Raw genomic sequence first — 20,117 nt, 5'->3', positions numbered from 1 at the left:
CTTCCCACATCCCGCATCCGTGATCTGAGTCTGGCGCGTTCACTAAACGAACCCAATCGGTGAAGATTTTCTACCATCGTTCCACACCTGCTTACTATGCTTACTAAGTATTGTCACTCAGTTTTAATCCTTCATATTTGAAAAATCCAATTGCCGCCAGAGTCCAGACATTATGCAAAATCCAGTCATTTGCAAGACTGCACATCTGTAACGCCTTGGCGTGACGCAGCCAGGCGTATTTAGGTGAATTTGAGAAGTTTGGGCTAAAGCTGAATTTTGAGACTTGGGCTGAATCCGAGAGCTCAGAAAATCCATCGAGTGAGACAGAAGATCGATTCGTACCAGCAGCAGATAGTGGAAGTACCTTACACCTGTGAGTAGAAACTTCTACACAGGGATATTTACTGAAGACTAGTGAGAAAAGCTCGATCTCAGTTACTGTTAACAGAAGTCCAGGTTCTGCGCTGTCCCTTTGAACCCTGTTTATTCATTCGAATGGACCATAAATTAACTGCGGGTTTAGGAGTAGCCGTATGGAAAGTAGAATTGATAATACAGATCCAATCTCAAATGCTGTCGATTATAATAATAGAAATCTATAACAGTTGTTGTGAATAATTGACAATTAGATCCCAAGAATAAATAAACAGTAAGGTGACTGAGATACAGCCTTTGCTGTGAACTGCGGACCTTTCCTAAGGCTTTCATTTGCTGTATTCTCTAACATGTCCGGGATGGTATCTAACGCTTTATTTTGTTCTCTGGTGCCATCTGATAAACTTGAGAACAAAATAAAGCGTTAGATACCATTCTGGGTGTGGATCTGTGAACTCCGTTTGATATGATAAACTTTCTTGTTTAAGGTATTTTGGTTCAGACATTATCCTGTAGCTTTACTGCCTTGATTCTGGAGCACTTCACTGTTCTAACCTTGCTGTCAGTGATATTCATCTGGTTTATAATTGACTGTAGCTCTGGGACTGGGAGACTCTGGATTCTGTTACCATGTCTATTCTCGGCACGGCGATCCTCTCTCTCGGTAAGTGTCTCATTCCAATCAATAATTCGGCAAACAGTTGTGATGGCGAACTCGATCAGTTTAGGAACTAGAGATTCAAACACGTATCAGAGAAGTGGAGCCTCTGAACTCACCTAAAACAGAGCGATTTAGCGACAGAGAGGGGATACACTCGGGGCATTGGGTGTCTGCGGTCCCGGGTTCCTACTTTCCTTCAGTCTAGTCCAGAAGGGAGAGCACCCGGCTCTGCCTGGTATCTATCGGATAGACATGGAACGGATGAACTGGCAGGTGAAGTGATCCTGCACAACAGGGTACATCACAGGGCCAGGAAAACCGGGAGATGCAAATATCTCCAGAGGAACAATCCGCCGCGCTGACTCCTGAACCTGGAGTTTACAGGGATTTTCACAAAATGCAATTGTGTTCTAGTATTTTGCACAGTATACTTTAAATTCAAAGTTACTTTCTTCAAATCACTTCACCATTGGTTGTTAGTACGAAATTCCCAATTTGCTCACATATTTAAGCTGCTTAGTTCACATTATTTAGTGGGAAATGAATTTGAATTATTGGGAGTGAACTGTATTTTATGTCATGTTTTACACAAGTTGTCATGCCTTTTTTTCTCTAACCGCTGTGACTGATTCTTGCACTTAAGTTTGAAAGTAATGCTCCAGAATTACAGGACATTGTTCATTTTGATATGTGCAGGATTCTTAACATTCACCTCACCAGCAAAGGGAGAGCAAGGAGCAGGTACGTTTTGTAAAAAAGTAATGATCCTCCACTTCTTTGTGTTTTATTGGATATGTTCCATTGAAAAGTTTTTGAAACTTCTGTACAAGCAATCAATATATTTATTGTGGCACAATGATATGTTCTTACACAAATTTGAGGCACCAGATGTGTAGTTTCCTTTATGAAGTCATACAATGTAAATGTGTATTTATTGTGGATCGTTTATTCAATGTTAAAGGAACAATTTCTGCCATATAATGCTGTTATCATTTTGTGTCAATATGTTCGGATTTGAGTTTTGAATTTTTGATAGTTCTGCTCCTTTGATGTTCATTGCGAGTTATATTACAGAGTATGTTGTGTTCTTCAAGTGCCAGTTTCAATTGACTGTGCCACCAGAGGTGCCAACTACAAGGAAGACCTGGTGGAAGTTCTGTGCCCACCACATTGTGATCACTCCCAGCTATCAGTCTGGGGAACTGGAGTGTATGCCTCAGTCTCCAGTGTCTGCGCAGCTGCTCTTCACAGGTGAGATCTTCAAATAAAACTTACTCTTAAAGAAACATGAAAGTGATCCCAAAATTAATGCCCATGAGTGAAATCAAAATGAGAAATGAATATTCAGAAGCAATGTATCACAAAGACATCTATCGATCTTAGCAACTTGGCAGGCTGATACATATATACAACAGTTCAAGGAGACACATGATAGGGCAGAGTGTATATGATATCATGGAAATAATGAACTTGACTGTCTTCATTTTTTATCATACTTTTTTTGCTCATCTATAGAACAAAACCTTAAAAATCAGTGTATATGAACAGTTAGCTTTCCAAAGAAATTCTACCATTTGCAGATGATTTTAAACCCAGGCAGCCACCCAATTAATGCCCAAGGACTGCCTAATGCCATATTCAGACAAACCAGCAAATGGGTGAGCAGTCCATCTGCCTGAAACAGCCATAAGCATCAGCATCTGAGCTACAAATGGGCACGGCTTGTACAGCCAAACTGTCAGCCCTTAAAGGCACCACTGGCAGCTGCTCAAAAGACAGTTACAAAACCCTTCCAAATTTTTGTTTTTTGGAGGCAGAGGGAGCAAGAATGCTCATCCTGGCTTCACAAAAATAAAGTAGGCCACTCCAGACCTGGGCTCGCCCACCTCAGCTTAAGGTGAAAGGAATGTAGGAGTCTTAGATCAGACATGTCCAACCAATGCAAAGCCATTAAAATGCTGAACTGCGTGGCCTAAACAATAAAATACAAGGTAGAGGAGCAATTATGATCAAACTGTACAGTGCTCTGGTCAGTCCATACACTGAACACTGTGTCCACATCTGGTCACCAGGAAACAAAAGAATCAGTGCAGGAAAGAGCTACAAAGTTTATCTGGGTTTGAGTAATGAAGAAGGACCTGATAAATTTGGGTTTTTCAGTCTGGAAGGGAGAGATCTGAGAGGCGATCTTATCGAGACATTTATATATGAAAGTAAATGGTATGGGGAAAATGTTCTAGAATAGTACTTTTAGTTAAAGAAGGGAGAAAAAGAAAGAAAATTCAAGATGGGAGTTGGACAATGAAAGACAGATTCAAACTACTTAAAGGGAACTTCAGATTTGATATCAGAAGGTTCTTCATCATGCAGAGAGTAATCAACAATTAGAATGAACTTTCAGACAGACTGGCTAAAATGAAAACCTCAGAATCATTTAAGAAACAAATAAATGCAGCAATAGAGAGAGTGTGAGGGTTCTTCCGGATGGATGAATATAATAGTCTGAATGGTCTTCCTTATCGGGATGTATCCTACAATCTTGTGATTTTTCTCCCATTGCAGGTCCCTTGATACCCTGCAACAAACTCAAGCTATGTAAATGTGGGAGTAAGGGATGTAGACTACTGCATGACCACTGTCAATACAACCCTGTGAACAACCAACAGGGAAGCATAATTCAAGAAGGGGAATTTCAGATAACGTCTCTTTTCCCTCTTTCCATATCCCCAAAGAAAAAGCAATTTTATTACTTTGCTTTCAGTTCCCATACATCCATCACTCCATCCTTGCTGACTTATTTTCTTCCCACAAGCCTTACAAAGCCTCAAATTTAAAATTCTCACCCTTATGTTAAAATCCCTCTTATGGTGTCACCCGTTCCCATGACTGTAAGCACCTCCAGCCCTAGAAATCTGCCCCCTCTCCACTCCACTTGCAACCTCCACGCTTGAACACTCCATTCTTCTGCGTCTCACCTATTGTAAACCTCCTGCTCCTTTCCCCCATCATTGGTGGCTGTATCTTCAGCCACCTAGGTCCAACTCACTGGAATTCCCTCTCTGAATCCCTCTGCTTCTTCAGCACCCTCTCCTCCTTTAAGACTCTCATTTAAAGCCATTTCTTTGAACAAGCTGTAAAAATAACACTGTGAATAATGCACTCCATTATTAATGTGCAAATCAGCCAGCAAGGATTAAGAGATATGTGTGAGTTGCAAGTCTCCAGAATTTGCAGGTCAATTTACGCTACTTCACCATTGTTTTGGACAAATGGTAACAGCCTCCCTGTTTTTTTTTAAACTTGCTGGCTTTGCACATTATTGCCCATTAAACACACTGCAGAAAGCTCGGGCTGTAAATAAGAGTGTAACCTTTTTAACAATGAGATAACTGTTAATTACTCCAAACAACCTCTCCGGCCCAAAAAGTGAACAATCGAAACTGTGGAGTCGTATTCCTTCAGGCAGTAATTTGTGGTTGATGATTTTAAAAACTTCGAATTTTAAAAAATGTTTTAAAAATTTCTTACTTTTCCTTTCTGTCTTTTTTTCTGTCTTAATCAAATCTTTCCTTCCATCTTTTTAGATCATTTTCTGTACCTGATTTGACTCTAATTGAGCCACGTTAATTCAACCTTCATTCTAAGTCCTTCCTCTGTTTATTTCTCAATCCTTAAATCTCAATTGGTTAAGAAGGTGTATTGTTGGTTCCTCCATTGGCCAATGTCCCAGGTGTCTTGTTGCCCATGTTATTCGCTTGCATTTCCAGCAAGTGAGGGTTCAAATATGTTTACGCTGAAAGGTGCAGGAAAAAGTCTAACAATGAATGCTGATAGATGCCCTGCTGCAGCAAATTCCAGCCCAATCTTTACTTCTTCGGCTCACTGTCTGTTCGCCTTCGTGTCTCTGTGAAGTGCCTTGGGGCATTTTTCTACTTTAAACATGCTTTATAAATGCAAGATGTTGTTAATTAGGAAATTTATTCTTTTAAATTACTTTTTTTTAATGATTACCTTAGACAGCCAGCAGGTAGGGAAATTCCAGTCTCTTGTGCGTCGGCAATGTTTTTGTAAAGTTTTGACGTTATGATTCTGGAACAAACACGAATGTTAAAGTAATAATGTTAGGTGTCAGATATTTTACATGTTTTCTAAATGATCTGTTTTAAAAACGACTGCTCCCTCAGCCTTTCTATCTTCTCTACTCTCTTCCAGATTTGTTATTATAACTTTAAACCTTATAGCATTTATTATTTAACTGATTGCAGCACATAAAGACTCATTTGGGTTGATCTCCAAAGTCTGCCAAATCTATTTGATGGTAGTATTGGACACATCATTGACTGGGCTGAATCTGAGATGTAATCTTATCAATCACTTAAGTTTGGCTTTTCAATTGATTGACAACCTGGCCTTAAAATTATTTTTAACCAATAAAAGCTAGCTCTGTGAAGTACCTTGGGACATTTTTCTATATTAAACATGTTATATAAATGCAAGATGTTGTTAATAACAAAAATTATTTTTTAAAATTCTTTTTTATCAATGATTACCACTTGGACCGCCAGCGGGTAAATACATTCCAGTCTCTTGTGAGTTAGCTATGTCTTTTTGCAAAGTTTTCATATATTATGATTCTGAAATAATTATTTAGATTTAATCTGCACAGTCTCCTTTTTAAATAGTCTTCTCCAGATGATCAGAATATATATAATTCTGGCTTTCTTTCTCCTACAAATGAAGGGTTGGATCAGAAGGGTAAAAAAGCAATGTCCGGCATGGTTTTAAAGTACATTTTTTTTAGGAAAAAGATAATAAAATATAGAGCAGGTTGGTAAGGTAGAAAACAAAGTAAATTAAAATTATAAGAATATTTGAGCAAATAGGGGAATGATGAGCAGAATGCAAGTGTTCAATTTGTTTTAAAAATGAACTAAAATTAGGTTTAAATGTTTGCTTTAATTCCTTAGGGTTAAAATTAAAATAATAGAATGACTCCTAACACATGAATATTTTTATTATTGTAATATTACCACAACTGTCTTTCAGTATAAACATTGTATTGGGTAGAGCATGGCTTGTGAAGCCAGCTCATGTTTCGCATATTGTAGCAATTTCCCAACATTTTTCAGAACCTTCACAAAAAATATATTTAAAAAATTGATTTAAAAGAACAGGATGATGTATATTCTGAATATCTGGACAAGAGTGTTTAAAAGCAGAGTGTGCAGACAAAATCTAAATATTATAAGATTTTGTTATCCTATCTATTGCATGATAGGATTCGGTGCCAGACAATTTGTGGTTACTCACATTTCCCCTTTGCCAATCACAGATCAAAATAGATTTTTAACATTAGGAGCTCAGCAAATTTAACATGGTATCTGGAATAAATTTATCAAATGTTAGGAGTCATTCAATTATTTTGTACTTCTGCATTTATTTCAGAGTGACAGTGCATGAGCTGAAAACTTACAAAACCTTCATATATAGTGAGATAGTTATTTCCCTGATCCTGTCAGCAGTCTAAGAATAAAATATCCAATCCAACCTTTATTTTGTAACAAATGTAGTTTAAAGTTCCAACAACTTATATACTTATTTTCACTTGCTTTTTGCATCCTCCCATTTGGGAATTGGAATGACCCATATGTGTTTCAGACAGTGATTTACTACTGACTCCAGGGATAGTGGGCTGGAGTTTACATTTCTGTCGCCGATTTAACAATGGTGGTCTGCCCATGCAGACCGCATGTCGCGAAGCTGCCGCGATATTAAACATGGCAGCTCATTTAAATGGCCGGGACGGATCGCACCCCCCCCCCCCCCGCCCTCCCCTTGATGATGTGGAGGGGGCGGGTGGTCCGTCCCCGGCAATGATGTCAGCCGCCTTTGTGTGCATGCGCTGGTGCCATTTTGACAGGGCTTTGAGCCCCACATTGCAATTTAAATATTTAAAGGAATACTGATTTTAAAAAATTAAATAAAGTGATCCTGACCCTCTCTCACCCACCCCACAATAGGCATAGCAATAATTATCTGTCCTGTCCCCCCACCAAAACACTTACCTTGTGCTCCTGACCTTACCCCCCCACAAAGTTCAAGTTTAAACTTTACCCCTTCCCAACACCCTCTAGACCAATGAAATTACTCAGACGCCGCTCCGCCACCCCCCCCCCCCCACTCCCCGCACTGAGAAACTTAACTGCACCCCCCCTCCCCACCAGTGTTCTGCCTCATATCCCGGATGGGGATCCAAAGGCGTGGGAGTGCTGGCCACCAGCACCAATATCGCTCCGGGATAGACGGAGGGAGTGGGTAAGTAATCAATTCATTTATGAAAATAAATTTAAATATTTAAATGGGGCTCCCAGCGCCAAGCAGTGGGGGGGGGGGCGCCAAGAGGCCTCGCCGCAACCGGCAATATTGGACCGGGCCTTCCCAGTGTCTAGGCCCATGGTGGGCCTCTGTCAGAGGCATTTTCCGCCCCCCCCCACCCCCGCCACGACCCCCGACGTTGGGGGGCTGTAAAATTCAGCCCAGTTTCATAGGCCAATCAAGAGATGCACCATATTGTAACCTAGTTGCATTATTGAAGCTACCAGTTGATATGGTTAGACTTAAATCAGCCAATGGTCAGAAGGCCAAATGAGCCCATGCCCCCGGAAGGATAATTCATCTATGGTACAGCCAGTTGATAACTCCAGAAGGATTTGTCCTGTTGATGGTGCTCCAGGAGTTAAAGATGAATAATGAGTGATAAGAAGCAGAGGAGTTTTTTTTTTGAAGCAGAGGTTGCGTTGGATCTTGAATTTGTTTTTTTAATGGGAACAGAATTGTACAGTTGTGTTTTAATGAGATACACTTGTCCACAGTCAAATCGTAAACCAAGTCTGCCATCAACTGGGAAACTGTAATCTGATTCCCTCATAACTTCATTCTGTTGCAGTAATTTCAGTTGATATGTTTTAAAAGACAAAGGAGTTAAAGAGAAAATGTAGGATTTACTAATATCTGTGTCTAGTCTGCGGCTGATTACTTTTTGCTGCTAACCACAAAATGCTTGTATCATGCTTCTAACTTAAACTGAAATATTGATACAGGCAAAAGTACATTTTGCCATTGAGACAATATAGGCATATCCCGATTAGCTGAATTTGAAGAGACCTGAAATGTTTAATTCAAAGTAGAAATTAGTTAAGTTGCAGCCCAGAACCTTTTCTGACATTACAGTGAATTAGATTTGCCACCATGCATCCAACATCCTGACTACTAGCCTGTCTTAGAATCCCATTTTGGATCATTTTGAAAGCAATAGAAACACAGGGAAAAATCAGAAAATTGGTATTGTCTGATTACTTCTGATAATGTCTTTGTAAAGGAAGATTTTCCATACCTCACCCTCCTGCTACTGAATTCCAAATATGAAAACTGGACAAGTGACCATCATTTTATATATACTTGTGCAGCAGTATCTTCCTGGGGACAATATCAAATTGAGGAGTAAACTAACACAAATGTAACTGTTTAAATTTAGTCAAATTATATTGCTGCCTAATTTAAGTGTTAAATAAATCCAGCAGTCTGTTTGTGCTTCCCTTTGAATAGCATTCGCACTATACACTTTCATCGAGGGAGACGTGCCAGTTCTCAGCCGGGCCACTGAATGGAGTACTGTAAGGAAACAGAGTGCTCCACTTCAGATAGGATAATAAAGTACAGGGCTCGTGTTGTCTTGCAGATGTTTGCATTTTATCAGTTGACTGCAGGATACCCTAATCCAAAGAGTGAATAAATCTTCATATCAGGTTTAACTTAAATAGAATTAATTTCAGATGCAGATGGCATTGAATGCTGAATAAGAGAGCCGTAAATTTACATGAATTACAGTAGATGGTAACAAACTTCCTGTTTGGCATTTCCCATTACTGCAGCAAACTAGAGCTTTGTAGTGATTTTTGAAATAACCCTATTCTTGCAGAAATCTCTGTGTGCTATTTGAACATCTCCCTTATGCTGCAAAAGGGTCAATTGTCAACTGGCATATTCAGTAGTGTAGTTTCTGCTGCTATTGTCTCAATCTAATTAAAGGCATTGCATTATTGTGCAACATCTCATCTTTCCAGGTGAAATGGCAGCATCACCTCTAAACTGTGCACACTCCCCAATGGCTCAGCAGGCTGGTTCACCAAAGTAGTTGAGCCATTCACATCAGATAGGTTCCAGGCTTGAACCCTGATCAGTAGTGGGTTGGCTAATCTCAGCCAAGACTGTGCTGTGGCACTACAATTTAGCTCAGAATTCCTAGTTTAGAGAGGCTGAATGTTGTGTGCAGGGTTTCTGCTCCCCAATTCACAATCCAGAAACCTTGCAGGAAGTGCACATGTGTAGATGTTAGATGGATGGCTCCTAGCTGTTTGGTTACCATAGTTGAATAGTCTGCCAACACTCACTTACTATGCTCATACATAAAATGTAGCTATTTGGTTAGGGTATCAGAGGGCACCTGGGGAGAAAGGAAGGCAGAAAACTGGCAAGGAAAAGAAATGAAAAGCCACAAAAATCTAAAATCCAGGAATCAAATGTGAAAAAGGCATTAATCATTTTTTGTATATTCATAATATTTACATTGTATGTCATTGAAGGGTACCACATACATTGGTAACAAAATCAGGAATATTGTACTTTTGCCATCAATAATTTATCAATGAAAGCAAAAGAACAGTTCTGATGAGGGGTACGCACTTGAAACATCTTTTTTTCTTTACAAATGCTGACTGACCTGCTGTATATTTCTAACATTTTCTATTTTATTTCAAGAAGCAAAATCAATGGGTTAGAAGTCTGATAGAATCATACAGCACAGAAGGGGCCATTTGGTCCATCATGCCTGTGCTAGTAGAGCAAATATAGCAATATTTTTGCTTCTTTATAAGGACTCACCAGAGGAATGAAGCTATAATATAGCCTTACTTTAAAAGTAAATAAACAAATAGAACATACCGGTCTTTTTAAACAGACGTTATCAGGATGAGTAATTGCTTTTAAACTGATGTTAGTACAGTACAGTCTGAGTAAAGCTTTCACGCGTAAACTTAAAGAATTTGGCTGATCGGAACACTTAGCAAGTTTGTAACATTGATGACTACAGCAACAGCAGTTAATTTAGATTTTTTATTTAAGCAAGTCTTTGCAATTCAGGAATATTATTCAGTTCAAACTTATCCTTCAAACACCAGTATCACAGAAATGTTGCTAGCTCTCTGCTTTCATACAAATGAATTGATTCAGATCCCAAATGTTGTAGTGCCATTTGTTTTCATCTTAAATATTGAACTTCTAAAAGCAGCTAAAGGGGCAAACCATGTCATGCTATAATTTGCCGACATTATCTTTCTTCAGGATCCTTCTCACAATCAACGGTTTACTGCAATTGAAACTGTGGAAAAAAATCTATCATTTTCAAAACAATGATTTTGAATGTATTCAATGTAGATCACCATTAAAGGAGGAAATAAAATAATATTTTATGTGTACCACACACTTTCAAGATGGTTTTCTAAATTGGAAGAGCCATTTTGATACAATTTTATTTCACACCATTTTATATATTACAGATATATTTCTCCATTTTGCAGTTTGGATAAGAGTATCTTTCAGTCTGTTACTGAGGCATTCTGTGTGTTAAATGTAAGAAGGTCATTGAGACTGGGGTGGGAGTGACTGGCCTTGACGTCAAGGCAGCATTTGACCAAGTATGGCATCAAGGAGTCCTAGCAAAATTGAGGTCAATGGGAATCAGGGGAAAACTTTCCACTGGTTGGAGTCATACCTAGTACAAAGGAAGATGATTGGTTGTTGGAGACCAATCATCTCAGCCCCAAGACATTGCTGCAGGAGTTCCTCAAGGTAAAGTCCAAGGCCCAACTATCTTCAGCTGCTTCATCAATGACCTTCCCTCCATCATAAGGTCAGAAGTGGGGATGTTCGCTGATGATTGCACAGTATTCAGTACCATATGCGACTCCTCAGATACTGAAACAACTTGTGCCTGCATGCAGCAAGGTCTGAACAACATTCAGGCTTGGGCTGATTAGTGGCAAGTAACATTCGCACCAACACAAGTGCAAGGCAATAACATCTTCAACATGAGAGAATCTAACCATCTCCCCTTGATGTTTAACAGGAATACCTTTGCTGAATCCCCCATCAACATCCTGGGGGTCACCATTGACCAGCATCCTAACTGAACTAGCCATATAAGTACTGTGGCTACAAAAGCAGGTCAGAGGCTGGGAATTCTGTGGCGAGTAACTCACCACCCGACTCCCCAAAGCCTGTCCACCATCTACAAGGCACAAGTCAGGAGTGTCGTGAAATACTCTCCACTTGCCTGGATGGGTGCAGCTCTAACAACACTCAAGAAGCTCGACACCATCCAGGACAAAACAGCTGCTTGATTGGCACCCCATTCACAAACATTCACTCCCTCCACCACTGACGCACAGTGGCAGCAGTGTGTACCATCTACAAGATGCACTGCAGCAAGGCACCAAAGTTCCTTAGACAGCACCTTCCAAACCCGCAACCTGTACCTAGAAGATTGGGTGCGGCAGATGCATGGGAACACCACCACCTGCAAGTTCCCCTCCAAGTCACACACCATCCTGACTTGGAACTATATTGCCGTTCCTTCACTGTCACTGGGTCAAAATCCTGGAACTCCCTTCCTAACAGCACTGTGGGTGTCTCTACACCACATGGACTGCAGCAGTTGAAGAAGGCGGTTCACCATCGCCTTCTCAAGGGCAGTTAGGGATAGGCAACAAATGTTGGCCGAGCCAGCGATGCTCACATCCCATGAATGAATTTAAAAAAAGATTTCTTGTGCACTGAAGAATTTTACGTCAGTGCATTAACAAATTATTTAAGCCTGTGTCCTTCACTCTAGCAATAGCTTAACTGCTGCCAAAGCTTTCTGCAACACTTGGCATATTGAGTTCATCTTGGGTGTCTTTAGTAATAAATCATGTTTGGGAAAAATAATTATTTTGTTTTTTAATCTGTGGTCTTGATTCAGTATCTGTTTGCATTGCAGTTCATAATAAAAAAAATAGGAGCTTCATCAATGAACCCCTTTCAAAAATAAGACCACAAATGTAATTAACTAACGCTTTTAGCTAGTTTTTCCAATAATTCTTGAAATACCTGTACTCAAACGGTGTGTGTTGAAGGGAACAGAGTTTGAGTGTGCAAAGTGAATTGAATTGATGTACATAATTGAAGAAACAAGCTCAAACATGTTAACTCAGTTTGATGCCTCAGAATCATTAAGGAGAGTGGGGGATTTTCACTTTGAGCAGTTTTCAGTGGTCAGGGCAATAGGGTCAGCTACCTGCTCACATGAGCAGAAGGCATGATTAATTTTGACGGTTAGTGCCAATGTGTATATCATTGGTAATTGAGGGGTGGGATTTTCCTCAGTCTGAGTACAAATTTAAAGGGTGAAATCTTGTATTCACCCATTACAAATTGTGGCTGGTACAAAGATTGCTTCACAGCAGCATGCCAAAGGCAAGAACTCCCAGGTTCAATGATACAACAGTGGAGGTCCTAGTGAAACAAGTGAGGGTACATAAGTAGATTGGCTTTCCCTCAGAGGGCACTAGGGTCAATAAGCAGGCTCAGTAGCAAGCTGGAGGGAGGTGCCTGGATCATAATCTCAATGATATGGGGAGGAACTTTCCCAGGCAAGAGGTGGACTGTTTGGGTGCATGCGGGGAATTAAATCCCTTAAAAGTGACATCAGGTCAGGAGCCCGACATCATATAGCCTTTTGCCAGGTTTCACTTGGGTGGGTTCGAGGGCAAGCAGGGAACCCCTGCTCAGCTGTTCGGTCAGTTATTTAAATACTCAAATAGCTCATTAAGCTGTGTTTTAACCAAGAACTCTGGCTTTAAAACCTTCCTATCCTTCTCGCAACTTGCTGCTTCTTCCTCTCAGAACATGCCCTACATAGAGACATCTGACAAAGCTGTACAACAATTTACAAGAAGCACACGCCAATTCACTACAAATGTTTTGCAGCACAAGCTGCCTCACAACAAGAGAGAGAGTATCCTTAAAAGGGATGGGAGGGGGGGTGGAAGGGAAACATCCTTCATCCAGGCCCTGGGGGAGGAAGCCAGGTTCATCATTGGTGAAGTTTGTTCAAGGAGCATCAGCAATGGTGAGGCTGGAAGCAGTGCTCAGCAGAGTATCTGCCTTTTTCTAAACTTTGTTTACTCTAGCAATCATACAGACAGGCTGCACGGCACCCTGGTACTTCAGTCACCTGCTGCCTAACCTTTTCCTGCCAAGCTGACCCTTGTCCCCCTTCCCTTTTCTTCCTATCACTTGGACCCTACAAGAGAAGATTTGGAGGGGAATAACTCTCCTCACTCATTCCATCAATCCCGAGTGCCAACACAGAAATTAGTACCCAAAAGGAATAGACAATAAGCTCGAGGAGAATGGACAGAGCACAAGTGAGCAGGAACAGGGACTAGTGGAAAGGATAGCCCAGAAGATGCTTAATGGAAGGCAAGCCCACGTCCTAGCTCTGCCATGAAGGACAGAGCTGTTACTTCAAAGAATCAGCCTAAAATTCTGCCCCATCAATTATTGGAAATATTGGGCAGCCTGTCAATGAACTGCCACAGCATGTCTCAGCATCAAATTCCAGCTTGTGCATCATTCTGGCCAGTGGCATTAGCACCCTGCATTCCAGGATGGAAAGTGTGGTCACCTCTGTGGACACTGCAAACCAAGTCCTCTGCACAGGAACCTGTATCATCAGCTGTTGGAGCTTTGATCGAAGCTTAAGTTGATGTCATTCAGGCTCAGAGTGTCACTGCCTCTGCCAGTTGCTAAAAGCTGGTGGACACCAAGAATTGAAGCTTCAACAACTTCCCAGCTCTCCCCTAGTATGCTGCCCCCAGATCGGTGTGGGTAATGATCTGTAGTCCCATGGCAGTTGCAGTCCCTCGATGGGAGCACCCATGTAGATCCCTCTCACGATAACAGTATATCTTCTCCCTCACCACCCCCTCAACTAATGCCTGACATCATGGAAGAAAGTCAGTGGTCAAAAAGCTGTAGTCTGCAGCTGAGCTCCTCAGGTTTTACCCCCACAAGCATTTCAAGGGCCCTCATCTGAGCATCAGCCTTCCACCAGCCATGTTCAAGTCACTACAGGAGTATCTTGTAGGAGTGGTAGAATAGGCAGTAAATCACTTAAGAAAACCACTATGGCCTAAAACCTGGGGGATTCTCTTATGATATGGCCACACGCAGCATGTCAGGTGAAGCAAGTATCTCACCTAGAATTATCACAGACAGCAATGGAGATTGTGTGTGAGTTTCCCATTGATTTCCATTGCAGTGGCTGTGTGGTGCTTAGCACCAGGTCACACCTTGACTTGACCCTCTACTCCTCTGGCGCTTCCTCCTTTTAAGCATCTCACCTTGTTGCACGCCTCTCAACTCCCTTTCAAAATCTTCATTCTTGACCAACATCCCTAGTATGATAGAAATTTTCTCACTATCTTCACTGTTTTCCTCCCTCGGCCTCACCCAAATGACTTTTCATCCTTGGTGATTTCAACCTCCGTCTCAGCTCATCGTGTTCTGGCTCCTCTGAGTTCACTGCCCTCTTCTCCTTAAATCTCTCCTTCCATGTAAACGCCCAACCTATATTCACAGCCACCCATTTACCTTGCCATCTCATGTGGTCTTGTTAGTCCCATTGTATTAATTACAGATCAGGCCATCTCTGATAACTTCCCTATATCACCCTCCACCCACATCCCCCTTTCACACTCCAACCCTGCCTCCTTCTGTAGCCATCACTGGAAAAAACCATCCCCCAATTCACTTGCAACTGCACTTTCAAAATGCAAACTCTCTGACCTCTTTAGCCCTCCATTCACAACAGCATTTCTGCAGTCACCGATTTGCTCAGCTGCAATTCACCTCCAGCTTTGATGCCCTCGATCCCAATGAAACCATTACTCTCTCTCTCATCCTGGCCATTCTCCTGGTACAGCCCTCATCTCCACTCCCTTAGGTCCAAGGAGCGCAGACTTGAAAGAATATGGCAGACAACTGGTTTAGCAATCCACCGCCAGAACTAGCTGGATCACTTAAAACACTATCAGTTCATGCTTTCATCTGCTAAAACTGCTCACTATTCCAAGATCATCTTGGAATGCAAAGATAACCCCTGGCTTCTTTTCTCTATTGCAAACCGTCTTCATAAACCCCTTTGCCCTGTCCCCTCACCTCCAATAATAAGTGTGAAGAGCTCATGGGCTTCTTTGTTATTAAGATCGAGATCATCAAATCAGCTGCCTCTGCCCTGTCCCTCCCTTCCACTAGCCCAACTGGCCTAACTTCCTCTAAAGTTCCCCTCCCCCACTCACCCTTGTCCTGAACTCTCACCTTTCTCCAGTTTCGCAGTGGTTAGCACTGCAGCCTCACAGCTCCAGTGACCTGGGTTCAATTCTGGGTACTGCCTGTGTGGAGTTTGCAAGTTCTCCCTGTGTCTGCGTGGGTTTTCTCCGGGTGCTCCGGTTTCCTCCCACATGCCAAAGACTTGCAGGTTGGTAGGTAAATTGGCCATTATAAATTGTCACTAGTATAGGTAGGTGGTAGGGAAATATAGGGACAGGTGGGGATGTGGTAGGAATATGGGATTAGTGTAGGATTAGTATAAATGGGTGGTTGATGGTCGGCACAGACTCGGTGGGCCGAAGGGCCTGTTTCAGTGCTGTATCTCTAAACTAAACTAAAAAAAAATCTCCTCTCATGCCCTCTTCGAGCTCATTTTGTCCATGAGACCCATCTCCTGCTCCTTGACCCTATTTCCACTAAATTGATGATAACCTGATTTCCCCTCCTGGTCCCCGTGTTAGCTGATATTGTAAACTATTCTCTTTCTTCAGGTGCTGTCCCACTCTCCTTCAAATCTGCCATCATCACCCTGCTACTCAAAAAAACCCTTGGCCGCGCCGTCCTTGCAAACTACCATCCCATCTCCAACCTCCTTTTCCTCTCCAATGTCCTTGAACATTTTGTCGCCTCCCAAATCTGTTCCCATCTTTCCTGGAATTCTATGTGTGAATCCCCCCAATCAGCTTTCCGCCCCTGCCACAATGCCAAGAGTGCTCTTACCAATGTCACAGATGACATCCTATGTGACTATGACAAAGATAAACTTTCCCTCCTCATCCTTCTTGACCTGTCTGCAGCTTTTGACACGGTTGACCACACCATCCTCCTCTAATGCCTCTCCACTGTCATCCAGCTGGGTGGGACTGTTCTCATCGGGTTCCATTCTTATCCATTTAACCATAGCCAGAGAATCACTTGCAATGGCTTCTCTTCCCACTCCCGCACCACTGATTTTCCCCCAAGGATCTACGTCAGAGAATCCACTGTTGCCTTGCATTATTGATAAGCCACCTTGCTCCTCTTTTGAGTGAGGTTATAGTGGCCAGGTCTTTTTTAGGGCAATCTCAGGAAGAATAAGCTTGAGAAGCGGGTTAACTTTGCAAGCGACTATTGCCTTCCTCTCCTCCCATCTATTTATCAGTTCCTCTGTTACTCTTTTCATTGACCTTGCATTCTTCTTATAATGAAAAATGGCTATTGACAAGATTGCATGTACAAAGAGTTAGTTGCCCTTGGACATTTATTGGAAAATCATCTTGTAAGATCCAAGTTACGATGAGGCACTGGGGCCGAAGATTTGAGTTTGCTCGGTATTGAAGTTCTTGTTATCAGATGTGGCCTCGAAGTGTCACTCGAATTCATTGTTTCCTGCAAGTGCAATAATGATTCCCATTATAGGTTTGTTTAAGAACTTAACCTTGGGCAAGGGAAAGAAAAGTATAACAAAACCCACTGCCAATACGGTGGTTCAATCGGCAATATGGTGCGGAGCATTTTATTGATTACAGCAAATAATAGGGGACAAACATAAAAACCTGTATTTTGCAAGAACAATTTCAAGCATTCTATGGTAGGTTATATAAAATTCTGTTCAGCTTGGTGATTTCTATAACAACGCATGCATGAAACATAAGATAATTTCATTCAGATTGTCCGACAATAGTAGGGACATTTTTTTGTTTTGGATCTGATATTTTAGACAATACACATAACTGTAGAAAAGACCAAGCTGAACAAAATTTAATTTATAAATCATGTCATAACTTGTGTGAGATTGGGCTCAGAAAGTTGGAAAAAAAAGTTTTTCTATATTTATATTTTTCTTATTTTTTTGTTATCTTGATTCTTTTTTTTATTCAGTTCAAGTGATGTGGGTATCGCTGGCAAGACCAGCATTTATTGCCCATCCCTAATTGCCCTTGAGAAGGTGGTGGTGAGTGAGCTGCCTTCTTGAAGCACTGCAGTCCATGTGGTGCGGCTACATCCATAGTGCTGTTAGGGAGGGATTTTGATCCAGCAATAGTGTAAGAACAGCAATATATTTCCAAGTCACTATGATGTGTGGCTTCGTGGGGAACTTGCAAATGGTGGTGTTCCTATGTGTTTGCTGCCCTTGTCCTTCTAGGTGGAAGAGGTTGCGGGTTTGACAGGTACTGTCGAAGGAGTCTTGGTGAGTTGATGCAGTGCATCTTGTATATGGTACACACTGCTGCCACTGTGCATTGCTGATAGAGGAAATGAATGTTTAAGGTTGGGGATGGGGTGCAGATCAAGCGGACTGCTTTGTCCTAGATGGTGTCGAGCTTCCTGAGTGTTGTTGGAGCCGCACTCATCCAGGTAAGTGAGAGCATTCCATCACAGGAAGTCAAAGGGACAGAGGTTCAAACTAGCAAAAGACAAATTTAGGAAATGATATTAGAAAGTTTTTCATGTAAAGAGTGAATGGACTCACAGGTAGTGCAGTGGAGATAAAAACCTTGGAGTTGTTTAAGAGACTGTTTTACCTTAATAGGAGGACTGTAGAATTTCCTGGATGGGATAAATTAATTTTGGTTGTATGACCTTCCTAATTCTTATTTATTTTGCAATCTTGTGATCTTTCCAGTCACCCTAAGCCATAAACCATTTTTGACCATAAGGATGGAGAGATGGATACTCCCTGACTCAGCCTGTAGTATGCTGTAACTGGCCCCAGGAGATGTGCAAAAAGAGCTTACAATCATTTTGCCACATCCTAATGGAGAAAGGATATGGTATCTGCTGGCCTTCTCTCCCCTCCCCCTCCCCACCCCCTACCTGTCCTGCACTGCAAATTGGTTTTGTCAAAATTTGCAGTCACTGTCTAGGAAGATTATAGGCTTGAATCTCCATCCTGGCGTTTTGAGAAGCACTTCTCCAGTGAACATATACCAGGTTACTCATTAAAACTACTTTGCCGCAAAATTCAATAAGACCCGAAAATGGAAGTGGATATTGTGATGCGCAGTTAGCGCACACCCATTCCCTCCGATGCATGCAAACTTTGTAACGCCTGTTCATTGTGCGGGTGAAAGTGTGCAGCCAGTGCTAAGTGCACTGCTGAGTGGCTGCATGCTTGAGCCTAGGGTGCAAAATCGTGAGAGGCTAGCACCACTTAAAGCGAGCCTACTCTACTTAAAGCCAGACTGCACCTTTTAAAGGATTTTGACTGGGACAAGTGGTGGAAGTGTCCAAGCAAGAAAACTGAAAAATAGGGCAACAGGGCAGATAAAGTACTCCAAGGTTCTATGAGGCAGCACTGGAGGCCTTGGTGCAGGAAGTGGACAGGAGGTGAAATGAGAAGCTTCTTTATGCTGTCTGATGCAACATAAATGAGATGCATGGAGTTCAGGTTGTTGAAGATCTCAAAACAGGCTTATTAAAAAGCTAGCAACTATATACAGTACAGAGCTATCTATTTTCAGGTCTTGCCTCTGGGTGTTACAGTTACAGTGGGACTGACACATAGTGATAGGTAAATTGGCCATTGTAAATTGCCTCTAGTGTAGGTAGGTGATAGGGAATATGGGATTACTGTAGGGTTAGTATAAATGGGTGGTTGTTGGTCGGCACAGACTCGGTGGGCCGAAGGGCCTGTTTCAGTGCTGTATCTCTAAAAAAAATAGTCACATGACCACATCCTGGTACTTAACTCATTAGCATACTAAGATCTTAAAGGGACATCACTCTTGAATGCTCCACAACAGGAGGAGCAAGGTTCTCTATCCACAGGAGACCAGGAGGCCCTCCAGACAGACACTGAGAAAGCAGTGGGAGCAGATAGCTGTCATGGTCAATGAGAGCAGTGTAGCTCCAAGGACCTGTATGCAGTGCTGCAAGAAGCTTAATGATCTTGCACTAGTGGTCAAGGTGAGTGAATGCATCTTTAAATACCATATCCAAACAAACTGCACAACTAGCATCAGACACTGCTCAATTCACCACACCCCTCAACACTCACCTACCAACAATCTCTATCAAACATGACTCAGATCTAACATTCATTTGCTTCACCTCAGCCTCACACACTTAGCATTGTTGCAAGCCTCATACTCACATCTCACAGCTAGCCACGTCACCCAAACACATTGCACCACACTCAGTGATGCACTTCCCTCTCCCTTGCAGGACAAGGTGGTGCATAACCACAGGCAGCAGCACCTAACCGGCAGGGCAGACACATCTCCATGTCCTCACCTCCATGCAAGAGATGGTGCTGGCCATCATTGTAGTGGCCATGACTGAGACTGTGACCAGCGGTGAGGATGAAACCAGCAAAGATGATGGTCTGCTTACACTTAAACCTCCTTCTCATATCCCACTTTCCCGTTATCCCACAGTCTCTTCTGATTTACAAACTGCAAGTGGAATAAGCATGCACTTCTTGCTTTCCCATCTCCCCTTGCTACAACCCTAACCTTGTGCTTTTCTCTTTCAGGTACTCAAGAACTTCAGTCTGGCCAGACAGTGGTGCAGGAGCAAGAACTGGTAGAGGAAGAAGAGACTGATGATGAAGAAACACCATCACTCACTCCCACACTCGCACCCACCAGCTCAGATACTGATGCTGCAT

General features: G+C 42.0%; 1 protein-coding gene across 1 annotated transcript in view; it reads left to right on the top strand.

The window, feature by feature from the left end:
* Positions 1-1,005: 1,005 nt before the first annotated feature.
* coch (coagulation factor C homolog, cochlin (Limulus polyphemus)) overlaps positions 1,006-20,117 on the top strand; it is a 46,472-nt gene continuing 27,360 nt past the window's right edge. Inside the window, exons 1-3 of the mRNA XM_068038160.1 lie at positions 1,006-1,039; positions 1,733-1,777; positions 2,131-2,287. Coding sequence (XP_067894261.1) covers positions 1,006-1,039; positions 1,733-1,777; positions 2,131-2,287 — 236 coding nt within the window. The remainder of the gene's footprint in view (positions 1,040-1,732; positions 1,778-2,130; positions 2,288-20,117) is intronic.

Source organism: Heterodontus francisci, chromosome 9 (genome assembly GCF_036365525.1).
Source record: "Heterodontus francisci isolate sHetFra1 chromosome 9, sHetFra1.hap1, whole genome shotgun sequence".
Taxonomy (NCBI): Eukaryota; Metazoa; Chordata; class Chondrichthyes; order Heterodontiformes; family Heterodontidae; genus Heterodontus; species Heterodontus francisci.
This window is presented reverse-complemented; position numbering and strand designations above follow the sequence as displayed.